Source organism: Ambystoma mexicanum, chromosome 9 (assembly GCF_040938575.1).
Source record: "Ambystoma mexicanum isolate Mex_15411 chromosome 9, UKY_AmexF1_1, whole genome shotgun sequence".
In the NCBI taxonomy this organism is placed as follows: domain Eukaryota; kingdom Metazoa; phylum Chordata; class Amphibia; order Caudata; family Ambystomatidae; genus Ambystoma; species Ambystoma mexicanum.
The window spans coordinates 969,185,526-969,211,076 of NC_090931.1; the positions used below are offsets into that span (position 1 = coordinate 969,185,526).

Consider the following 25,551-nt stretch of genomic DNA (forward strand, 5'->3'; position numbering starts at 1 on the left):
CTCCTGGATATCAATCTTTCAAGTTGTAGCAGTCGCAACTTCTGTAAATGTTCCAATGTTCTTGAAAGAAAAAACAAGGTTCCACAATACTCCAGTGGCAGGCATCGAACTTGGGATTTGTTGACCAGGAGCAAAAAGCAGCTCCTGGGTATCCGACATAACCAGGTAGGCAGGGGGAACCAGGAGCTAGTACAGACTGTGCAGCAAATTTACTTTGTGCAAGATGCAAACTGTAACTTTTTATAAAATTCATGTTATCTTATCAATATGCTCTAAATGTCCCTTAAGTGTGTTCTTTATCGTCCTTTATATTCATTCCCAAACATTCATAGTTAATATCACATAGCTATGTTTGTATGCCACCACCTGCCCCAGGAGTCAAAAGAAGCTCCTGGTAGCTGTTGGTTTCAAGCTAACCAGGCTCCCATTGTCTATAACCAGGAGCCAAATAGCTCCCAGCTCCTGGCAGTTTCGAACCCTGCAGTGGGTTAGGAGAATGACTCTCCTTCTCCTAGCTTGTTCACTGTTCTTTGTAAGCCTCTTCCAGGCTATTTCTATTTTAACTTCAACAGTGCCAGTCCCGGGTTCAAAGTCAGTCTCTTTTTAATGTATTTAATTTGCCCCACTGCACTGTGTCATGACTCAGTTTGACGTTTCTTCAGTTTCTATAGATGTTTCAAGTTGCACTTATATATCCCACAGCTCCCTGCTGGACTTCTCGTACCAGTTACCTGTTTTGGGTGGGCAATGTTTCACTGGTTCTGCCTTGGGTTGTACGGTGAGGATATGTTTTTTCCTTCCTCTTTCGTTGGGGCCCGTTGTGGTTTTGCAGCCGTTGGCTATAGGCAGTCTGGGTAAATGTTGATGATCCGACCACCCACCCTTTCCAAGTAGTGTGTTATTCGTACTACTGTAGGTTTCTTGTACAATCACCTATGCGGCTCCGCAGTAGGCCGTGCTGGAGATTTCAGCACCGTTCTCTGACCGCCGGTCCACTCACCACAGGTCACACCACTACTGCACTTTCTCCATTCCCTTTGTCAGCCCTCTGTCAACTATCAAGATACTCTCTGGGCAAACCACACTTAGTCTTTTCTACTTCACTCGACTGCTTTCCGATAGGTTTACCTTCTTATCGCCTGATCTCCTCCTCTCTGGCTGATAGGGCACTGGACCGGTCACACCTATCCCCGGTCTCTCGCTCACCGTTCGGTTTCCACTTTCTTCTTCCACTAATAATACTGCTGTAGACATCTGGCCAACTTGCAAGACGCCCTTTACCCTTCTTACTGCTACTGCCGACATTCACCATATGCTTGTGTGTTCTGACGAACCACAACCTACATGTCGGTCTCCTTTACTCTGTTCTCTTGTCCTTTTCTCCAGTTTCTCTCGAATTCTTCCGCTCTCTCGTTCTATCTCCTTCCCGATTCAGAACAGAACCCAGTCCTTCTTTACTGTTTAGTATAAATAGCGGGTACTGCCCCAGCAGAACGTCAGTTCAATGGACAGCAGCTGATCAAGCACTCTTTCGACTTGATGGTACCTTCTTTGCGATCTTCATCCCTGTATTTGTTACAGCTAGATTATCTGACACTTTATCATAGCACATTGTTTCAGACTGTATCGTAGGTAGAGAAGGTTTTTGTGTGGGTGTTAATCTATCGGATCAGGAGTTAAAGTGGTCGTGACCCAGACTCGGGTCCTTGTCCCGAGGAGGGAAAGTTCTCTCCATGAGGTCCGCCTGCATATTACTATCCCTAGGGGGGACTATTGGTTAGCGGCCGCACCTCCATAGCCTCTTGGAAAGGGTCTTGCCACTGGGGCGTAATGACACCATCCAAAGGATCATCACACTGTCCACTCCTGCCTTGGCGTCTGATCTTTTTTTGGGAAGTGGCGGTGAACTAGACAAGTGTTGCGGACTTGTTTAGTTTACATTTATTGAAGGGACAACATGAGTTCTTACCAGACAAGCTAAGATTACCATTGCTACGAGTTGCTGTTGGCCACTATGAAAAAAGAACAACTAGATGGCAGAAGGGAGGCATGTCCGAAGTGCCTTTAATCTACAGGAGTGGCCCAGAGCCTGGATTTATCATCTAACCAGTGTTCCTACTTTACGAGAGATAATGCCCTGCTTGGCCAAGATTACATTTGGGAATAGTATGGATTTTCAACAGTAGTAGATGAAGGATGATTTCCCCACAACTCTCAAACTCTATGAATGGGCTCTAGGGAGAGCCAGAATGGATTGTGGATCTTCTTCACCACCTTTGTAGGGCCAGCAAACGTCTCAATAAAAGATGTACATTGATTATTAATTCTAAATGTATTTATTGGGCATTTCCAATGTGTTCATATGGTAAGAGGATGAAAGACTGCCAGCAAGTGGATACTAGTTACCAGCAGATATCAGAACGCAGAATTGAACCATTGTGTTTTTTCGCTCTTGGCAGGACCACAGGTGGTCCTGTTCTTTTCTTATCAGTGATGGGGAGGGAGTGTCCTATGAATGGGGCTTGGACAGCAACTTTTAGCAAACACTGCACTGTTTCAAAACTAGTGAAACAAGAAGAGTAAGTGATTTGCGTATTTGAACTGCCTAGCTAAGATAGTTCTGTTGATCTCAGATTGTAGGCAGACTGATCCCTTTTCACATAGTGCTTTGTGTACACTAAAGAAATACTTTTGACAAGGGACATGAGGGATAGCTACTATTACAAGAAGGTGTAGTGTGGCCATGTGGCTTTAGATAACCAAATACTCTTTCCAGCTTAATTTGGATGCATTGGAGGAGGGATGCATTAAGTGGAAAGTGGTTGATGTATAGGGTATTCATATAATCCAGTTGGAAGAGGACAGTGGATGAGATCATGGTGTCTCAGATTTGTTTAGGAAAGAGTGCAGGGATTAAATAAATTAACACAGAGTTCACTGTTCTTTGTAAGCCTCTTCCAGGCTATTTCTATTTTAACTTCAACAGTGCCAGTCCCGGGTTTTATTAACACTTTAATTGTATGTGGAACAGAAAAATAGTGCCTGCGCTTAACCCAGTTGATCGGTTATTGGTAATCGTCTGTGCTGTCTTTACAAGGACATTCTGTCCACCATACGCTTCGAAAACAAAACCGGCAGAAACATAAACTTTGAAATGGCTGAGGAGCACCCGAAGCTTGGTGGCCTAATGAGTATAGGCCATCATGTATTGTTGCAGGGATGCAGAAGGGTTAAACAGGCAGTGTGGGCAGTGACTCTATATGGGCCTGTAGGCACAGGAGCCCAGCGGGAAGCTAGGTGAGTGGGGGATTAGAGGAGATAGCAGAAAGAGTGCAGAGAAGGCAACGGATATCTCTGGCAGAGGGGAATCCTGAGATTGTTTTTAATAGAAAATGATAATCTTCTAACCATGGCACTCTGCTTCTTGGCCTGGTTCGTGGGTTGCAATTGTCATCTTTCCAATGATTAGATCAAGGTTATCTGGTCTGTAGAAAAACCAAATTTAAACAGTTTTGTGAATTGAGTTAATTTTCTTACATCCACCATTTTAATGTCAACGAAATGAACAGAACACTTCCAAGGATGTTTGGAATGACAATCTCTTACAAGATAATAATCTAAACAAAAAACAATCAACACGCAGAGCAATAAATGTAAAAGATCTAACTGTGACTAATAAGAAAAAAAATGTAAATGTCAAGAAACCAACAAAATTACACGTGCAAAGGAATCTAATGCCAACCATAAGAAAATGTTGTAATAATCAACACTAACACAAAGTTTATTAAATAAAGGAGAATTGTGCATACCTGGTTAGGGGTGGGTGGAAAATTGCCCTGAATTAGATATCGCCAGGTTAAAACATCCTACACTCCCAAACCTAATACTGTAGTTCGCTCAGTTAAACTGACACAGGGGCCCTCTCTGGTGTTCACTTGAAGGTGTTCGGCAGGATCTCCACAAGGAAGGTTTCCCAGGGTAGTTACAGTAGTCACTACAGTGAGTGTATTTCACTTTTATTCTCACACCCCATAAACTGAAATGGCACTTTATATCATAGTATCAATCTAACATCCGTTGCAGCCATGCCAATAGTTTGGAAGTGTCTCATTTTCCAGTGGATCGATATGCCTTGTTTTGCTATATTCAAGCTGGTGCATAATAGAAGGCCAAGGCGCTCATACTCAATTAGGTGTAATCATGAGCTTGTTGCTACATCCATCCAGTAATCATCTGTAAGTGTTGGTATGTCACTTGCATATTCCTGTCTTGCCTTATCCAACAGGATTTATATTAAAAAAAAAAACGCCATTGACTTCTAGAAGGTAAAGATTGGTTGGGTTTGGTGTGAGGCCTGGAAACCAGTGTTCACTGGGGTTCCATGGGATGATGGTTAGAGAGAGAGAGCCAGACGGAGTAGAAGCTAGTTACCTGGCACTGTAACAGTAAAGCAAGCTTACCTTTTCTCCATACCTGGCTCTGGAGTGGTTCCTGTGTCTTGCCTGAAGTTGATGTCACTCCAAGATACTACAACCAGCGTTAGCTTTCTATTTTCTTTTTATCAGTGCCATCGAATGGGGATTTAGTATTTATCTAATAATCATAAATAGAGAATGTTGGATTGTTTTATGTTTATATGTTCAGCTATATATTTAAAACATTGACTTTTTATACATTTGATGTAGTATGGTGACCAACAATAATGTGGTTGAGGGGCAGAGTTAAGTATCTGCCATATGAGAAAATCTTGTTTATTTATTTATTTGTAATGCGCACCAGACCCAAGGGTATCGGGGCGCAGAGGTAAGACGGTACATGAAAACTTTAGGAATGGTAATTAGATGTATTTGTGCGTTTTAAATGTCTAAATGTTTCTTTGATACTGCTGTTAATGTATGTTAAGATAAGTTTGATCAACACAAAACCAAAACTTACCATCAATCTGAAGAGTTATTTTGGTTTCTTTGTGTATTTTTAGAAGAAGTTATGATTCCCAAAATTGAAACTCCAGAATGGTAAGCACAGATATTTTCATTATTGTTTGGCCTTCTTTTCAAAGCAATAATCTGGCCAATATTTCAAATGTACTATGATTCATACTTTTTTCTGAGGTGCCATTCAATAAAGGATTTAATAGATCGGCGGTCTGAAATATGATGAGCATAATGTTGTGTCTGCCCATCCAACGGATTTAACCAAGTAACCCTTGATAGAATTCAGCTAAAGAGGGGAAATCTTTAGATTAGAGTAGAAGCATTGTTTTCGAATGGTTATTTTGCCTTTGTGAGGTTTCCTTCTCCACCCCCGTCATGAAAGATACACGGCTCACACATGAGCTAGATGTGGAATTTGTTTCCCTACAGGTCTTTATTATGTTTTATTTTATGATGACAACTAAAGAAACTCTCTTAGGGGCCAAGAACGTGGATTAATGTAACTCAAAAGTTTATTAGTGTCTCTTGATAAGGTTCAAGAAATGTGCAAACAAATGTTCTTAGGGGTGGGACCTGGTCCTTCCCGACAGCTAAACATAACACATGCGGGGGTGCATCTTCAGTGTCGCATAAAAAATGTAAATAGTTTCCAAGGAAAATGTCTCAGTTCTTGTTGTTGTTGCAGTCCATGAAACAAGTCTTCCTTGGTGGTTTTCTTGTGCAGCTTGGGGACAGTAGAGAGACTTCCTCTATGGTCTCAAATCTGCACAGGACTCTGATGGTTGATTGTATTGATGAAGTTGCACTGGAGCTCACCTCAAACTAAGGCAGGAGTCACATAGAAAGATGCAGGCCACCTAAGGGTCTTTACATGGTCTTCTCTATGCCTCTGACTGCCTCCCTTTCCTGGGCCTTGGCTATTTGGCCTTCTAACCGAATCTCCTTTCTCCTGGACATCCTGCACCAAGTTTGTACCTGGCAAAGCTTCACATGATACTCCCCTCTTCCTATTTTTATTCTCTTGTTTCTCCTGCACCTCCTTGATGCTTTGATCTGGCTTTATCCTCCTCATGCCCTATGCCCCATTGCATCTCTTCTAATGATCCTCCTCCTGCTCTTCTATTCTCAGCCTGATCTTTCTTTCCTCTTCCTTCTTTCTTCTAATTCTGGTAATTCTTCTCTTCACCTTGCAACTCTTTTCACCCTTCTCTTTAAACGTATCCTCGCTATTAACCACCTTCTCTTCTTGCATCTCTGCTTATACATCTCCATATTTAGGACTGGCTTCTTCACTCACTCCTCCATGTTACCTCCCACTGCCTTCTACTTAATCTCTGTGAACATTGCTAGCCTTTCAATCTTTCTTTTCCATCTCTCTCACCAGCCATCTGGTTCTCTCCCACCAGCCATCTGGTTCTCTCCCACCAGCCATCTGGTTCTCTCCCACCAGCCATCTGGTTCTCTCCCACCAGCCATCTGGTTCTCTCCCACCAGCCACCTGGTTCTCTCCCACCAGCCACCTGGTTCTCTCCCACCAGCCACCTGGTTCTCTCCCACCAGCCACCTGGTTCTCTCCCACCCCAGCCTCATGGTTCCCTCTCTCCCCAGCCTCATGGTTTCCTCTCTCCCCAGCCTCACGGTTTCCTCTCTCCCCAACCTCACGGTTTCCTCTCTCCCCAGCCTCACGGTTTCCTCTCTCCCCAGCCTCACGGTTTCCTCTCTCCCCAGCCTCACGGTTTCCTCTCTCCCCAGCCTCACGGTTTCCTCTCTCCCCAGCCTCACGGTTTCCTCTCTCCCCAGCCTCACGGTTTCCTCTCTCCCCAGCCTCACGGTTTTCTCTCTCCCCAGCCTCACGGTTTTCTCTCTCCCCAGCCTCACGGTTTCCTCTCTCCCCAGCCTCACGGTTTCCTCTCTCCCCAGCCTCACGGTCTCCTCTCTCCCCAGCCTCACGGTCTCCTCTCTCCCCAGCCTCACGGTCTCCTCTCTTTCCAACCTTATGGTTTCCTCTCCAGCCTCATGTTTTCCTCTCTCTCTCCCCAGCCCTGTAGTTTAGTCTTTCCGAGAGTTCATGACTCCTTCTCTCTCCAGGCTCATGGTTCCTTCCCTTACCTAAAGAGTGCCAAGAAACCATGCAGGTGGCCACAAGGGGTGGTGTAAGAACCGTTATTATAACATAACATAACCTTAATAGAACATAACATAACCTGGCCCCTGGGTTTCTCCTCCAACTTCCTGTCTTTGTGTCTTCCGTTCCAGCTTCTTCTGCATGTGAGCCTTTCGCCAGCCATCTGCAAATTAACTACTCTTTGGATTCATACAGCTTTCTGCTGCAGGTCCTTTTTTTAGTGGTTTAAACTTGTCTTCTAACCTTTCTCTGGTGTAAGTGAACTCGAATGTGTCTCCCTATGCAGTTAATGGGTAGATTGGGTGATGGACTCTGTCATTGGGGAATGGCTTTCAGTTTTAATGTGAGATTTGTGGTTGTTTAGTCCTTTCCCGTTTGCGGCCCTCTCTCTGCTTGCCAGATGGAGAGGGCTCCCTTAGCCTTGCAGGCTTTAGGTGTATGTGTGTGGGGACATTGTGAAGTGACTGATTAACTGTGACCAAATTACTACTGCTCTTCAGGAGTAGAGGGATGAGTAGACTCTAAAACACCCACATAGATCTGCACTACTTCTAAGCCAGCAGTGATCCCAATCATAAAGGTGAAACAGGTGCAGCCCGGCAGGAATACCACCTTTGCCGATTTTGGTAGCATATGCTGTATACTCTTGAGACATTTGCAAAACAAACAACAATAGTGCAGTAGTACCAAAATCAAAGAATGTTTGACCAAGGAAAATTTGAACTTAATTAAAAAATAACTATGCATGCAACAAATTTAAAACACTAATTACCCAACCCTGTAAAAGAACCACAGAGAATCCAAACTTTTAAAATAAAGGGCATTCTGGGTTGATAGGCAGGGGTGTTCAGGAAAAAGATTTGAACCGCAATGTCACTGTTCAAGGACATGGCTTCTAAAGAAAAGTAGAGGTGCTCAAATGCTGCTAATGTCCTTTAAGATGAAAAAGAAATACAGGCCCTCTTCAAATACTTTTATTTCTTTGTCTTGGTTGCTTGACAGTTTTGAGCCGTGCTCCTAGGTGCGTTGCTGTGATCAAACCGGTGTTGAGACGGTCGAGTCGCGTTGACCCATTCGCAAGTCAGCATTGAGTCGGCTTCAAGACTTAGCTGTCTGTGGTTTGAGCTACGCTCGAGCCATTTTGAGTGGATGGGTCCCAAGAGTTTTAATGGTCAGTCGAGTCTGGTTAAAATGATGCATCCTCTTGGTTGAGTCCACGTTCAAGACAGCAAATTGATGGCTTCCTTTGTGTCGGGTCAAGGCAGTGCTTTCTGTTGGTTCAAATCATGACTCTGGATGCAGTGGGTTAGGGGCTTTCACAGAGTTGAGCTGGCAGTCGAGTTGTGGCGGCTATGCAGTTCACTTGTTCAAGTCAAAGTTGAGAGAGCTCAAAGCAGCAGGTAAGCCGTTTGAGAACCTTAGAATATCAAAAGCAGCACTGCAGGTTCCCTAGCTGCAATAAGTGAGTGAAGCGCAGCTGAGCCGTGGCAAAGAGGTGGTAAACAGGGTTGCAAGCCGCTTGTGAGTTGCTGGGAGGCCCACCCCAAGGAACAAGGCACGCCCTTTTTTCTGCACTTCCACTCCAGGAAGATTGTCTGGCACCACCTACAGGAGGTCCTTTACCTCCAGCAAGGAGGATTCTGGTTCCAGTACTCAGGCAGCAGAGAGGCCTTGGTCCCCAACGCTCTCTGGGAAGGGTAAGGGGGCAGAGTGTTACTCTGCCTTCGATCTCAATGTCTTCACCTGTATGGCAGAGGACCTTGGAAAAGACTGTATTCCCAACAAAGTTTCAATGAATCCTTCTTCTTTTGAGCATCCAAAGATTAATCAAGCCTTATAAATGCAACGTGCTGCAGCAAACTGGCCCAAAAAGGCTTGTTGTCTGGGGTCTAATCCAGCCTGCTTAACATGTGTCCTTTGCCTCCTGATAACATACCCAGGGTGCTTTGTCTGCAGGAAGTGGAGGGGGTAGGACAGGAAGGCTAGAGAGCCTTTTCAAAATACAAGATGGTGGAGCCCCTCTCTTGCCCTACACTTCCCCTCCAGCTATGCTAACTCCATGCCTTCCCGCGGCTGCCTACTGCAAAAGGACTCCAGTGATCAGCACCTAGTGTGAGAGTGGTATTGTTATGTCAGGTCTGCCTTTGTAGCACTGTTTTTCAGGAGACCTCCCGGGAGGTTTACTATGAGAACAGTGTCCCCTTACTTTTGTGGGGGATCAAAGAAGCAGCTTCTCGGTGCAGTGTCCCACATGGCTGTTATGGAGACAACCAGGCCAATCCACTATTACACACAGTCCTGCTATGGCTAAAACACTGCTCACCAAGCTGACACTAATATGATATCCAAATGCTGTAACTGTATAATTTTGTGATCTTATTAGCCAACATGCCATAACCAATCATGGCTTACCTTTACAGTTTAACATGCTACCAGGCAGAGGATGGTGTGGGTACAACATTCTTGCACCTACTTTGTCCTCTTGATGTATGCATTTCTGATGTAGCCCCCCCGCAACATGAGGTGAGTCTTTGCCATTCTGTAATACATGACCTACTTTCCCCTTTTCATGCTTGCATGCCTGCTGTAGGCCCCTGTAACATGAGGTGAGGCATATCTAGAGTATGCAACCTCCAACGACTACTATGTTGTAATCCTAGTACGTATACTTTTACCTATGAACTGTAACAAGTGACTTACTGTAACTGGCGCCTAGATGCCACAAGGCTTTGTGCGCTTAAATGAAAATAAATAGATACAATAAACACTATTAAGTTTTGAATCCGATGCTCGGATGTTTTAAAAGCCACTTCCACCTGTTGTAATGTTTTTTTGCAACAGTTGTCAGGAATGAGCATGTGACCTTTGAACCAGCCCTGCTGACACAGCAGGGCACATGTGTGTAATATGGTTTGTGCATGTAACATTATGAAAGTAGTGTCTGATTAGCAAACATCCCTTACAGAAATAGAATTAAATGCATCACTTTATTTCCAAAAACTGAAAGAGCTAAGGCTTTCAAACCCAAGCAGATGGCTTTCCGTTACATTAACTGCTCACGTTTTCTGTCTTACGTTGGGACCTGTTCCTCCCACCTGCTTTTTGTGATATGATTTATGCACGCATGCAAGGGGATCAGAGTGTGCAGGCTGTCACAGATGGGTCAAGGAACACTGACTCTGAGCGAAGGTTCAAGGATTTGTATATTTCTTTTCCCAGCACTCTGCAAGTGACTCTCTCCTCTACATGTAGCATGTCCATGGCATTCTTAGCCCCAAGTTAGTATATGCAGATTGATGTTCCCCTACTCTTTAATCTCTAAATACCTTTTGTTGTTGACTGAACGGTAAACACTTTTCCGATCTGTTCTCCCTCTGGGACTTCCTACACTATCAATGTTGTTAGTGACTAAAAGGATTATAGGGTGTGCCTCTTAGAGATACTGCCCGGCTGTGCCCCCTTCCTATCAATCCCACCTGTTCCTTTCACTCTTCATGTCTGATGTTCTTTTCTCGCTAGTCTCCTTCATCCAACTCCACCCACATTCTCTCCTTCCTATCACTGCATCTTCCTCCGCAGTCGTCCTCTGTCCCTCCGATGTGTCTCTTTCCAGCCTCCACCTTTTGGTCTTGCTCCCTCCTCCACACTACTCCACAGTTGCACTCCTTTCACTTTCACAACCACTTTCTACTCATTCCCTCCACTACCTCTAACATTCTCACTCACTTACATTGCATGCACACTCACCACCCTGTACTGCTTGCTCTCACCAACCAATTCCTCACCTTTTCTATGACTCACCTCCACTCTCCGTTCCACCGTCCTTCCTCCTGCTGGTCTATTGGTCTGCCACCTTTGTTTGTATTAGGGGGGCCATGGTAGGGTCAACCCCAAGTTAAGTGATTGCCTCTTATAAGTCCTTGGTGGTCTGCTGCAGCTGTTGTGTTGCTGCTCACGCTGGTGATGGGAGCGGTGTGCAGCTCCTGGGAAAGATGCTCAAGATCTGTGGTTCTTCTTTCTCCATCCATGTTGCCTCTGCAGTTCAGGTGGCTCTAGGCAGGCCGTGTGGGATACCGACGGGTTGCAGTCCTGCAGGTTGTCTCTCCATAGATTTGCTGCCTCACTCGTGGCTCTAGCAAGGAGAGAAGAAATTGGCCAGTAATTTCTTTAGGAGGTATAGGGTGATGCAAGTTGGTACTGCACGTACATAGGTAGGCACTTCGGGAGGCAACAGGAAATGGGGCTCTCTCAACTGCCCCTTGCCCCCTCTGTGGCAGGACTGCCTCTGGCAGAAGGTGGAAACCCTGGTTAGCCTATTACCCCAGACTGAGAGGGTTTACAGACCTTGTCACTTAACTGACGGAACTGCGAGTATTTTTATTATGTAGGGTCCTGGAGGTACATGTGCCATAATTGAGCTAAGCTACATACATGTCTTTGGAGGGTGTGATGAACCTCTACCATGATTAGGGGCGAGGTGCAGAATAATAATGTTCAATAACCACACAAGAGCCATAATGCAGCGCATCTATTACATCAGGCCCAGTCCAGGGCTTGGGAACGCCCTGTTACACCCTAGCACTGCACTGTCACAAATGTAGGTTGAATAGCCTGTGTGTGAACCTGAATGGGGAAGCACATGAGCAGAGGGCTCCTGAGTCAGTTACTATTACGTTATGAGGAAAGATCCGTTCGAGGGGGGCGTGTACCACATGGGTAGGCAAGCAGAATTTTGCAGAACTTGAATGGTGCCATAAAGCCATACTCTTCAAGGCTGGAGAATTTACTGTCAGGAAGTTCATTGTTAATGCAAATAACTAAATGTATCATAACTGACTTTTCTGTCCGAGGCTCCTTCTGTAAAACCCTGGTGTTTTTGTGCTCGGGGTGGGGGGGCACATTTTTTGGGATACTCACAGGATAGTTTCCCGACCCATTTCTGCACACCTGTATGGAAATACACTGATCTGTACCATTGCTACCTTGGGCTCTATTTGGATTGTTCGGTGAAAGGATGCGGGTTACAGCATGACCAATTTCCTTAAAGGGAGAATAGCTTATATGGCGGCAATGTGAGAAGCTCCATCTTCCCACATGTGGCATGGTGGGGGTAGCCTGGCTTGTGGCAGTCCCTGGACCAGTTACTGGCCCCTCCAGATGTATTAAAAACCTTCCACCCATCACTTTTCTGGTTATAGTTTGTTTAGCTGCGTGGGAGAGGTTATTTCCAAATGTGGGTCCCTTGCTTTCTGCGCCATAGGGAACCTAGCTGCACCTCACTGATGCGGCCCAAAAAGGGTTAAACATGTTTGGGGGTGCTTGTGTTTCCATGCAGAGGGGACCTGACCTAGCAGTTCGGGCTGCTCCGATTGGTCGCAGTACTTGGTTGCAGTACTTGACTGATTTGAATATGGCTGGATTCCTTTTGCATTGGTGCAGAGGGGGTAACAAATGGTGGTGTGGAAGATTACCCAGAACAGTGCCAGTGGTTCAGATTTATTCAAATTCTTTCACCCTCACTTTTCTGGTTATAGTTTAAATCAAAATCTGGCTACCGGAGATGGGTTTCTTTCATGAGTACATTGCTTGATGGTGTATATTGCTGCAATATCAATTCTTCCCAAATCACTGTCATTTGACATCCTGTGTCCTTTGTTTTGTGGTGTGGTCTGTTTTTCAGTCCTCTTTCCTCGGCCTCTATTGAAAAGTAATACAGTTCAAAATGATATAGGGTGTGTGATTCCTTCTAATATTTCTGAATAACAGCACTATTTAAACATAGTCAGTATACTTTGCTAAAAATGCTAAACAAATATGTCGACAGTGTAAGCATGCTAAATAGAGTATGGTTTCAGTAAGAAGTGATTACAAAATGTGCCATTGCAGTTGCTTGGTACTCGCCAGTTTTCTTATTTGAAGGGTCTGCACAACAGAACTTCCACCTGCGTAAATCTCAGATTGCCACAATAGAAATCGAAACATAAGTAATATTCACATAGCTATAATTTATAACTTGGCATTTTGTATGTGCATCTTCACAGAAAACACTCAAAGGTTCCAGAGTATTTCGACGTGGATTGCGAATTTAAGTTGCTAGAACTATTACAGATACATACTTAGTTTGCCGTTACGTTAGCAAGCAGAACATTCTTGCAAATGCAACAAGCAACCACGATTCATGTCCTGCGATGTGGCGGATGGTGCAGAGAAAATACTGACCATCGCAGGCTCATATTGAGGACAAGAAATGAAATGGGCCAAGAGAAAAAGACACGCATAAGGCATAGGGCAATGCATTTCACGCAGCCTAGAAACTGTACAGACTGATATTAGTAACATGCATGCTCTCAACTATAACGTCAGAGAAGGACCGCTCTAATGTACAAAGAAACCTTGAGTGGCAAACCTGCACTGCAAATGTGATGGGGCAATACTTGACAATCCCCTAGACACTACTCAGACACATGTTAGTGGCAAGCCTACTCTCAATTGTACCCCATTAAAACAATGTACATTAATGTACAAAGCAACCATGACTGGCATATTGGGGCTCTGCTTCAGTGTCTCTCCCGTGCCAGCAGAGCCCCTTTTATTAAGGAGCATCATGACAGAGTCATGACTGTGTCTTAAGGGGGCAATGGGCCAACAGTTAAATGGGCCATCCACCACATCCCTCCTTTATTATAACAAAAAAAACACAGCTCACACAAGACTATGGGTGTCATTACGACCCTGGCGGTAGGGGGTTAACGGCACCGGTAGAGCTGCCAGCGCTGTTAACCCCCTACCGCCTCATTACGAGGTCCGCTCGCGGGACTGGTAAAACCAGGCATCCTTAGCGGGCGTTCCAGCATGCTAACGGGCCTGTCATTAACGGGCCCGTTGTTAGCATGCTCCCCATTCCCATTGAGCCCTATGGGGGCTCGAATGGGAATGTGGATGCACAGGGTCTGGGTTCCCTGAATGGGGAAATACCGGGCCCTCCAAGGTCGGAATGGCTTGGTATTTCCCCATTCAGGGAACCCGGTCCCAGTTCCCGGTATGGGGGTAGACATAAAAGCGGCATACCTCCATACTCGGAATGACCCCCTATGATCCTCTATATGGGCCTGCGACTATGGTGTGATCTAGTCCGCACACCACTCTAATAAACTATTCAACCACTGCAAATGACCGGAGCATTCCAGTCTGCACACCACAGGGGTCCGATGGTGGGCGCTGGGGATCAGAAAATGCCTGGATCTAATTGGCCACTGGCGCTGCTGCAGGACAAGAAGAACACATTTTCCTCATCATCTTCCTCTGCATAGTCATACAGTCCCCTCCTGTGCTCTTCGGCCACCTGGACCGCTGCCACTTTGGGGGGGCTTCCTCCCTGCGCCCTACTTTGACACACCTGCCGATGGCCCCGCCATGCTGGCCAGTGTCGGGGCTGGGCACACATGTGCGAAGTGATCCGCCTTTCCGCACCTGCCACAGATGTGTCCTTTGGCTGGGCACTCCTGCACGTGTGGGAGGTCCCATCCACACTGAAGGCATATGGTGGCACCTGGGTCTCTTTGTGGCCAATCCCCTCTTCACATTGGCCTACCTCCTTGCCACTTGCTGACAGCCGACACCGCCTCCAACTTGACCTATTGCATGCGGGCTTCCAGTTTGAGCTGTTGCCGGGAGAGATACATGGCAGAGGCACGCACCTCCGCCAACTCTTGGGCGCAACCGAGTTCTAGTATTCGGTCGAGGGTGAGTGCTGGGTCCTTGAGGATCTGTTTCCACAGCTTAGATGAGCTACAGCCATAGATGATCTGTGCCCTGATCTCGTCCTCCTCAAAGTTACCCAGAACACAGGACAACGAAATGCCACACAGCTTTCCATGAAACATATCAAGGCTCTCCCCTTCCTCTTGCCTCGCGCACCTCATCCTGAAGCTTTCATAGTCCATTTTGACCATGGGCCTGAAGTACTCGTTCAGTGCTGCAATGGCTGCGCCATATGACTGGTCTCTGGGCCGTGTGGTCTTAAACAGCCTCTGGACGGCCGGGACAGCAGAGTACAGGAGGGTTGGACATTTTGCCCTGTCCTCGATTTCCACCGCCTCAAAATACAGTTCCAGATTTTCTACCCATGTTGTCCACCGGGGTCCTAGACTGGCAGGTGCACCCACCACGTTGAAGGGATACAGAGATGCCAGCTGACCACCTTGTCGACACACCACTTCATTCTCCTCATCCCCCTTGATGGTTAATGGGCGTGCCGCAGATTGTGCTCACTGTTGATGGGCCCCTGTGGATGTTCCTGAGGAGCTTCCACATGGAGCCGCTACCCTTTTGAGGGTCTTGTTGATAGTGGAGAAGTGACGAGGGCTTGATGACTCTGCCGAGCCCAGGTCATGGAGGGCGCACCAGCACTCCTTGAGGAGCGGGGTTGATTAGTACTTTTGTCCCCAACGCACTGGGGCACTTGGCCACTGCAGCACCTTCTAGGGGAGGCCCAGTTTTTTACCGGCATCGGCTTCCTTTTTTCCCCACTGTGGGCCTGTGCCCCGGTGTTTGTAGGCCACATCTATCCTTTTTGGGGCACCACAGGCCATAGAGCCCCCTTGCTCCTCAAAACGTTCTCGTTTTTTTTTCTTTTTCCTTTTCCAAGTATTTTTAATTTTCCATAGCCAAAAAAAGGTTTTTTTTTTTTTTTCGTTTTTTTTTTGGCAGGCTCAGATGGCCCGCCATGCCTTGTCGGGGCTGCCGTGGGCCTCACCCTCGTTGGTTTAGGCCATGAAAACCAAACAAAGGGTCATCAATTTTTTTTTCCTGCTTTCTTCACCGCCGCACACCCGCCACTCTGCCATGCGGTCTTGACCTTTGTCCTGGTGCGCAAGGACCCGCTGCTCCTCCCTGCAACCTACAGGGAGACAGCATCAGTCCCCCACAACCTGCAGTTTCACCGCCGCGGGTCCTGATTCAAATGGGTTCCGCCTTCCCTCTCTCGCTCTCTCGCTCTCTCTCTCTCTCTGCAGCGACCGCTGCTCCTACACATGCAGCCGACGCCAATTCAGGGCCTCAGCTGTTTTTATTTTTTTTAATTTTTTCCTCAGACGTGCCTTGAGCTTCTCACTGGGTCACCACCGCCTCTCCGATGCTGCAGGCCCAGGCTTCTTCTGGGCCACACCCCCTCACCACAGGGCTCCTTTGTTTCTCCGCCGCCGCCGCCTCCTCCTCCTCTTCACACGCAGACAACGCCGCAACACGACAGAGGCTTCTGGCAGCCCGCACAGCGATGTGCGCAGGGCCCAGACCACCTCGTCGCCAGTATGGTGGCCCGCCACAGGTCACCCATAAGTGGCGTACATGCGATGTGTGTCTGATGTGTTGGCAGGTGCAGTGAAATAGCTGGACGTCTCAATCTCCCCCTGTGGCAAATACATGAAATGGGCCAAGTGGTGAAGGCACAGATATGATGTAGGCGAATGTGAAAGGGCAATACTTTGCAATTAGCCCAGGCACTACACAGAGAGATAGAGGACGTGCATGCTATCAAATCTACTGCTGCAGGCAGTAGCCCCTAAAGCAGAAAGAACCTGTGTCTGGCACGCAATGTGTGAAACAGCAAAGACTGCATACACTTCATCCAATGGTCAAGAAATGAAATCAGCACATGGGAAATTGAGACGTACAATTACACATGAAAGGGAGCAACACTTATGACTATGTCATTGCTTTATATTATAATCAATGGCCTATGTTGATTAGGAAAGAGCAATGACACAGTAGCAAGTAATCCTTTAGTCAATCTGGGAAGGCCTTTCTTTGTAAATTCCTCTGACTCCTATATCTCTGTGCTGAAATGTTGACTGCATACCTGCAATCGATTTCCTGTTTCTCTATCCAAGTCATCAGATTGAACACGACGGTTGAGTAGCCATTGTCGGATCAGCAAAATATTTACTGGGATACCGTCCCATGCAAATTTTGCTGATGTAACAAATCCCTAGAAATAACCTTGACTGCAGAAACATCTATGCAGCCTGAGAGCCCATTCATGGCAGATAGCCAGTTTGTCATTTCCATGCCTGCCTACTCCGCATTCACACGTTTCAGCCCAACATACCAGCCTCTGCCAGTGGCCTTAATCCCCAAGCTCTAAAGAAAGGCAAATTTTGAAATGTGCAGTCAGAACCTATGCATCTTAAGACATGAATATCATATTGTCCTGATAGATGATCATAGCCATGCCCTGCTCAGTAGGAGTAGCTGCTATCGGCTTCAACAACTTGGTTAGATACCAGGGTGCAGTTCAAAGGGAAGACCCAATAACGTGGACGTCAATTCACCAAAATGCCAGTGGTAGCAGAAGTGACATCACACACCTGATGCCACTAAGTGATGTCATATGACCTTTGACCCATTTGATTTCACATGAGGTGCCATCATATGATGCTTGACCTTGATTACATCACTGTAGGTCATTTCACAAATGTATCGGAACAAATAATATAGGCTCAGGATTGCTAAATTAACAAATAGTTATTTAAACAAACATTTGCCTATTTAGTAAACGACCATAATTAAACTTGGTGCTGTCTTGATATGCCCTAGGTGGGTTCATGATACACTCAGCAGAACCAACAAAGGCCTTGAGCACTCCCATCACTTGTAGTCATATGCCAGCGGTTGTCACATGCTAAATGCAGCCCCACATTCCCAAGTATTACACTGCCAAGTGTAGACCTCTACTTGCATATACTGCTAACCTAAGCCTGCTGTAGTCTCACACACCACATATAGGCATAATATTTAAAGGGTACAGTCATAAAACGAGCACTGGAGTGTCCTCTTTTTTTAGGGGCTTGTTAGGAGAGGACTTTGTAACATATCAAAACAACCAAGGTCCACAACAAACTACCTACTAGTGTCATATTGGGCTGAAAAGATTCACATGACACCTCAGGTGAACAAGGCAAAGATATCGTCATCAAACAAATATACAGACGATCAGGTCGGGTTTGAAAAAATATACATACAGTTTTATTATTTAACACATGATAAAAAAAAATGGACAAAGAAGATAAAGCCCATTTGGCTAAAAGCTTAACAATAAATGACAACACAGTCACAATAGAGAGAAAAATGGACTCTTTTGAGAACCACCATGTATATGCAGAAAGTAATCCATACCGAGAAAATATCCGAGCCTGGCACCGCTTCATTGATGATATTTTTATGATTTGGAGGGGCACTAGTGAAGATCTTAATTCCTTCAATCTGTGGCTGAATAACCAGGAACAAACCATTAATTTCACCTGCGAGTCACACAGAGACAAAATTGCTTTTCTCGATCTCCTCATTTATCGGATGCCGAACAAATCTATCGGCACCAGCCTCTTTAAGAAACTCACACAAAAGAATACCCTCTTACAATTTAACAGCTGGCATCCCCAAGCATTGAGAGAAAACCTACCCTATGGGCATTTCTTGCATATCAGGGGAATTGCACTGATATTCAAGACTTCAAACTACATAGTGAGTCTCTTAAACAAAATTTGAAAGACAGAGGCTACCCACCTCGCATTATAAGAAGGTCTTACAAAAAGGCTAAAAATAAACGGAGAGGAGAATGTCTGGAGAAACAAACCAAAACGGCACTTGACAAAATCACCTGTGTCTCATCATTTACCCCCATTAGTAATGACCTGAGGAAGTCCATATTAAAAAACTAGAAAATGATTAAGACCGAAACCTTTAACATCCCCCCCCCCCCTCCACGGTTTGCCTTCAAAAGATTACAAAACCTTGGAGATAAACTAGTCCACACATACCCGCAACAACGTGATGTGAAGATGACACAATCCACACTATGGGACCTCCCACCGGTGACAGGTCACTACAAATGCGGCAAGTGCCTCATGTGTAAATTCACAAAAAATTTAAAATCTATCGACCTAAAAGGCAAGACCTGGCACTTGAAATCATTTACCAACTGCGCTACAAAATGGGTGATTTATTGCATCACCTGCCCATGTGGTCTGTTATATCGGAAAAACTAAAAGAGCAATTCGATCCAGAATAGGAGAACACCGCTCGTGTATTAAGAATGGCACGATAGACAAACCGCTGGTTGAACATTATAAAAAAATGCAACATACCCATGATGAACTTTTGTGGTGTGTCTTGCAAACCCTAGGCCCGCACCCCCCTGGGGGTGACGGAGACCTGAAGCTTCGCAGACTAGAACAGAAATGGATTTACAATTTGGACTCGGTCAATCAGGGTCTCAATTTGTATATTGAATGGAATCTTTTCCTGCATGAATAATGTTTTGTCACCTTGGCACCATTGCACCTATAACAAAAATCCTCCACTCCAATATGGTGGCACCCTAGGCTGACTGTTCCCTCTCCATTAAATTGGATGGGGGTCGGGAGTTGCTTCATAGTCATTTTAGAACAGACGCGCTCCAATCACAGATCACGCGCCCACGTAACAGAGGTTAAAAACATCAGATCACGTGATCGCAGCTCATGCCTGGGACCCACATTTGAGCACACTGCGTTCCTTAAAACGTCATGCAGCCCATGCTTTCCTCATTACAGCCAAGGTTGGCATTCATTAACTACTAAATAAACAGGATTATGCTAGCAAATGACATTTAAATAGCCAGATTTTTTCATCCGTTCTCTTAGCTGAATCCACAGAAGATACACGATATCTGGGGCATTACAGATGGCTGTTGAAACAAAAAAACTGCAATTGAAAATCCGGGAAAGTACTTAGAGGTACAAATTAATTTTGTCTCACTTACTTTTCACACCGAATAAATAGGTGAAGAAAGGGTCTAAGTCACCAAACCCTTTTTCCATTCTTTTTCTCCTCCTTTCCTCCCTCTTCCCCTCCCCTTTCTCCCCTTCCCCTCCATACATGGGCATGTTGCATAAAATATTAGGTACTGTTCTTAAATGAAACAAAATAAGACGTTTGGAAACTGATGTTACATGGGCCAAAATCATACCCGTTTCCTTGAGCTTGTCTATATGTAAACAAGCACGTTGATGCATATTAGGATTAGACGCCTAGGCTGGTTTGAATATAAACTGTCACCCCGGCATGATATGGCAAAGTATTTTTTTCTCTTGTAGATTGGTCAGTAAATATGTTTTATATATGTTTTTATGGTTTTCTTATAGAAATGTTGGTGGAAAGTAGAAAGTAAAGACCATTACAACGACATCCAAAAAACTTTTGAAATTGGATTGCAAGTGTCCTGATGAAAGCCCAAATGGGAAAATCATACATCTACTAGTGACTCTTTGTTATCAGTGATAACCCCATTGGGGCTGGAAACAGATCCTGTTACTGTCGACACATTTGTGGGGGGGGTTTGTTGTTTGATATCACACAATTGTCAACCAAATCACCCACTAATTACTAACATCACTTTGAGCATCTAGGACAAGTAATTTCTTTGAATGGCAAAATAATACTTTTTTGGTATATTTTTCTCTCTATTGTGACTGTGTTGTCATCTATTGTTAGGTTTTTACCCAAATGGGCTTCATCTTCTTTGTCCATTTTTTTATCATGTGTTAAATAATAAAACTGTATTTATATTTTTTCAAACCCGACCTGATCGTCTGTATATTTGTTTGATGACAATATCTTTGCCTTGTTCACCTGAGGTGTCATGTGAATCTTTTCAGCCCAATATGACACTAGCAGGTAGTTTTTTGTGGACCTTGGTTGTTTTGATAATATTTAAAGGTACAGCCTTACATGTTTAGCTTCTCACATCGAACTCCAAGCCCAACCTCAAATACCACAGTAACATGGTTCAACCCTAAGTAATGTGGCATATTCATGTGAGAGCAATCACTTGTAAGGGAAACTCCCACATGTCCAGTTGTCATCATAAACTAACCGCAGCCTCAAATGCACCAGCAGTGACATCCAATATTCGTTAATGCTTCACATTCATGCTATTGTCACCAGATGTAATGTGTAGCCTTGCATATTCATTTACTTCTATTTATATTCTCTTATATTCAGTACATCTGATCAGCTATCAACTTATTTTTCCTTATAAAATTAAAGACCGTTCTAAAAAGAACTAGGAAAAAATGCTACCAAAAAAGTACGAATGGTTTGTAATTGCCTATTTTTGCTTTCAAGAAAAGCACGTGTATTGGCAATAAAGTGATGAAGAATGTTACAGACAGCATGAGTCTGTCTAAAACGGTGACAGAATTGTGGGGTTTGGATTCGGTAAAACGTCATTTTCCTTGAATTAAATGTATTTATTTATTATTTGCTTGTTAGGCTCGAATACAATGAGAATATACTGTTTCAAGGTGCCCACATGGCAGGAAGGGAGGGAAACACATTACAGCAATACAGCACAAACTTTTAAGAGCAGAGGGGGAAAAGGGAGGGAGACGAACCTTCTATGCCTTGTGAGTATTCAGACCGTGCAGAAGGAAGAGTGAAGAGAGGGTAAGCGCTGGGGAGTCCAAGCCGTGGGTGAGCCATGGACGAAGTGCTTGGAATGTAGAGTGCTACACGGCCTGGGCCACAAGAGGTATACGTGCGAGTCTCCAGAGCAGAGGGTGCAAGTGCTTTGGACAGACAGGAGCTGGTGGAATTGGTGTGGGGGGGGGGGGTGAAGGCCCTGAAGATGCATAAGGGCCAAGGACACTGATTCAGCAACTGTAGTATTAGCAGAGGAGAGAAGGAGGGAAGGAGGAGGAAAAGAGGATAGTCTTAAGGAGCTTCTTGAATTTGAGAAGATCCTGCTCAAGGCGCAGGGGCAGGGGAGGGGGAGGCTACTCCAAAGGAGGGAGCCCACAGAGGAGAATGAGCGACCCCCTGCCCTCTGTTTAGCAAAACGCTTTACACACACAGAGTTGGTGCCAGAGGAGAGAAGGGGTCTAGAGGGAGAGTATTTAGTGAGATAAAGTTGAAGGTATTGTGGTCCCTGGGCCCAGACAGCCTTGTGGATGATGCAGAGGCATTTGAATTTAATCCATGCAGCAACCAGTGAAGACTTCTTGGTGCAGGAGAGATACAGTCCTTGGGCTTAAGGCCAAGGATAAGTCTTGCTGCCCTATTCTGGATAAGCTGGAGGGGTTGCAGAGTGGAAGAAGGAAGATTCAGGAGGAGGCTGTTACAGTAGTCAAGTCTAGAGCAAACCAAAACTTGTCACTTTGAGCCTCTGAGGGAAAGTGACAAAAGGTAGAATTCCTTTGAGAAGGATGAGCTGATAGCTGGACCTCTTGGCAATGTCGTGAGTGTTTTTTTTAGCAGAGCATCGGTGAGTGTACAGCCGCTGTTAGGCCATTTTGTGTTCATCTGTGTGCCCAATCTTTTGTGCTTAGTGCTTGTCTCCTGCGATCCTAGGCCCCATTGTAGCCCGTGTCCCTGTTCCCCAGCCCGCTCCGCCTTCCTGATTCCCTTCCATCCACCCTGCCTCCCAGCCCGCCCACCACCCTCCATTGGTTCTCCCGACTGGTCTTAGCTGGCCCTCCCAGGGCAGCCCTCTGCCCGGCAGCCTCCTTCGGCTAAGGACCCTGAGGCAATTAGAAAGTCCTCCTAAATTGCACTTAAAAGTCCACCTAAAAGCATATCTGTGGCGTTGTTACATTCTAATTTCTCCCTAATAGCTTACCTGCATTCCAGCTTGTTAGAAGAAAGTCTACCCAACAGTGTAACTGTGCTGTAGTTGCAACTAGATAGGCCGCCTACCAGCAGGAAGAAGGAAGATTCAGGAGGAGGCTGTTACAGTAGTCAAGTCTAGAGCAAACCAGAACTTGTGTCACTTTGAGCCTCTGAGGGAAAGTCACAAAAGGTAGAATTCCTTTGGGAAGGATGAGCTGATGGCAGGACTTCTTGGCAATGTCGTGAGCATATCCTAAGGTCTAGCTACACTTCAAAACCGCCTAAAGGCATATCTGCAGCCTAGTTTACAATTAGTACATTAAAACTTAAAATAAGTGAATAATATCACCCTGTTTAGTTGAACCCAGAAACCATGAATAACCTCACCCAGTGATATAGCTGAATTTATAAAGTCCAAATATAAAGTGTCATTTGCATCTGAAACTGTACCTAATAGCAGGTACAGCTGTGGTACTGTTAATCACAAAAAGAGTCAACAATTAACATCCGGTGTTATAGCTAAAGTGGGATGGTGTGATATATATTTTCCAATCTATCTATATCACAGTTACTAACCATGAGTGCACCCAATCCACCAAAGTCTGCCGGAAATGACCCCCATGCACCGCCTCCGCCCTCCTGCCAGTCCTGCCTCCCGCTCCCCCTCCCCAAATCATCCCACCATCCACCACATCCCCTTTCCCAACACCAAGCCAGAGGGGCACAATGGCGAGCCAACCACCCTGTCATGATTCCTGCCCCTAGTGTCCCCAGCGCTGCGCTCCAAGATGTCAGGCTGGAGCCAGGCCATGATCACCTACATGGCTCTCAAGGGCCTCTCCATCCCTCCAAAGACCCACTTGGAGTCAGACTTGGCGTTGTGGTACCAGACTCACTCACTCCCATAGGATAACATTGGGGATTGGACTTGTAGTGCATTGATGGGGACAAAATGGATGCCCCCACATATATCGGTTCCCAGAACTGCATGTGTGGTCTAGTCTTTTGGGTGTGGTTCAGCCCAGAGACACCTGGCATACCCAGAGACTATTTAAGCCACACCCAGGCTGAGAAACATGCTTTGCGTTTTCTGCACCTGCAGCGTGACACTCACCGTGTTCGGATCGGTCTCCAGTAGGCCTGCATCTTTCTTCTGCGCTCAGCTCCTGCAAAAACAAGAACACCGTTAGGAACAGCCTTACCTTGCGGTGCTTCTGCCCATCATTCATCACTCCTTCTGTTCTGCGGGCATCTTCGGCGGTGTCATTCCCATCCCGGCACGCCGCTTCCTAAGGAAAAGGAAAAGAACAGAAAAAAGGCATTAGTAAGCATTCTGCAAATCTTCACTTATTTGTAAATACTGTACAAGCTTCAAAAGTTTACCTGAATCCCAGCCGCTCTGGGGGAACTCTGTCTCCGGAAATTCTCATCCAAGTGCAAGAGGGAAAAGACACTCCAGGTTAGTGTAGAAACATCTAGAGGCGCCGCATACCGTGCTTACCCACCGCATTTGTTCTTCATAACCGGCATCCACGCTGAAAACGTTGCGGCACCTAAAAGACACAGAAAAGAACTTAGTTCAATGCAAATACGAAAGGGGTGCATTGCACATCGTGCTCTCATCTTCAGCGCTACTCATCTCAGCAGCACGCCACCATCTCCGGACGCCGGCCATCATCTAAGGAAGGAAAGGAACAAAGTTAGAGAACTGTTCAAAAGACTCATTATACTTACCTGTCGGACTCTTGTCAGTGAAGTAACTAGGCAGCAACGAGCCCGCATCAATCAATGCGCCCCTGCGCTGAAAGCAGGACGGAGAGCACACTATCCAAGAAAACAAGGTTAGCTGTGGATAAAAGGGAAGGTTTGACCCCGGGGAAGAAGGGGTTCAAGCACACAGAGACAACAGGGAGTTAAACTCTACCAATCCTGGGTTTCAGGCCCAGTCTCCAGTCGAATAGCCTCCAGGGAAGGGTTTTAGGTCGTAAGAGGTCAGAAGAGGCTGAGTGACATCCCCGTGGATACCAGGTGAGCGTTAAACACCCTAAGACCACTGCTCCCCCGAGCCCCACACCAATCAGCCTACTTTGATCATTCCCGCTCCCCTCACTAGCATACTGGGCACATCCTGCCCAGCAATCATGCACCCCCCTGCTTTTGCCATTAACCCCCACCATCATCCCCCCAACCACACCCCTTCCCCTCCCTAAAAACTGCACGCCTAGCCCTAGCAAGAACAGAAGCCTCATCCCTCTCCCTCTCTGATCCCCCTCCTTTCGCACACACCAATCGCAACAAAGACACTAAAGAGGAAACGTACCTGGTATCCCTCAATCTCTGAGCACTCATCGCCTCCTCTGTCTCAACCCACCATCTCATTCCCCCATTCACCACCCTCCCCCTCGCCTTACCCTGCCTGAAACCCCCTCCCTCAATTTCTCACCGACCACAACTGAAACTCCTAACCCCCACACCCCACCTTCAAATCCCCCGTGCCAAACCCAATCACCCTAACGCACGCGTCCATCCACTCCTACCCGAAACCCGCCATTTTTTCTGCTCGCCCACTTTTCCCATCGATCATCAACCACCCCACCCCTCTCGCTCTCCAGTTTCCACCCCTCCCCCCTCACCCCCCATCGCTGAGGCTCCGACACCAACCTCACCTACCGAAGTGAATTGCATCCTATTTAATGCCCGATCCGTTGCAAAAAACAGACACAGCATCTTTGACCTCCTCGCCTCTGACAAACCAGACCTGGTTTTCATCACCGAAACCTGGTTCTCTGACGACTTCGCCCCTATCGCCAATGATGTCCCCCCCCCCCCCCCTCACCTCCCTCCCTGGCT

The 25,551-nt window shown here is 46.0% G+C and overlaps 1 protein-coding gene across 2 annotated transcripts in view; it reads left to right on the forward strand.

The window, feature by feature from the left end:
* ERICH2 (glutamate rich 2) overlaps positions 1 to 25,551 on the forward strand; it is a 670,025-nt gene that overhangs the window by 223,151 nt on the left and 421,323 nt on the right. For both annotated transcript variants that reach the window (XM_069616183.1, XM_069616184.1), the window contains one exon: positions 4,979 to 5,015. In XM_069616183.1, coding sequence (XP_069472284.1) covers positions 4,979 to 5,015 — 37 coding nt within the window. The remainder of the gene's footprint in view (positions 1 to 4,978; positions 5,016 to 25,551) is intronic.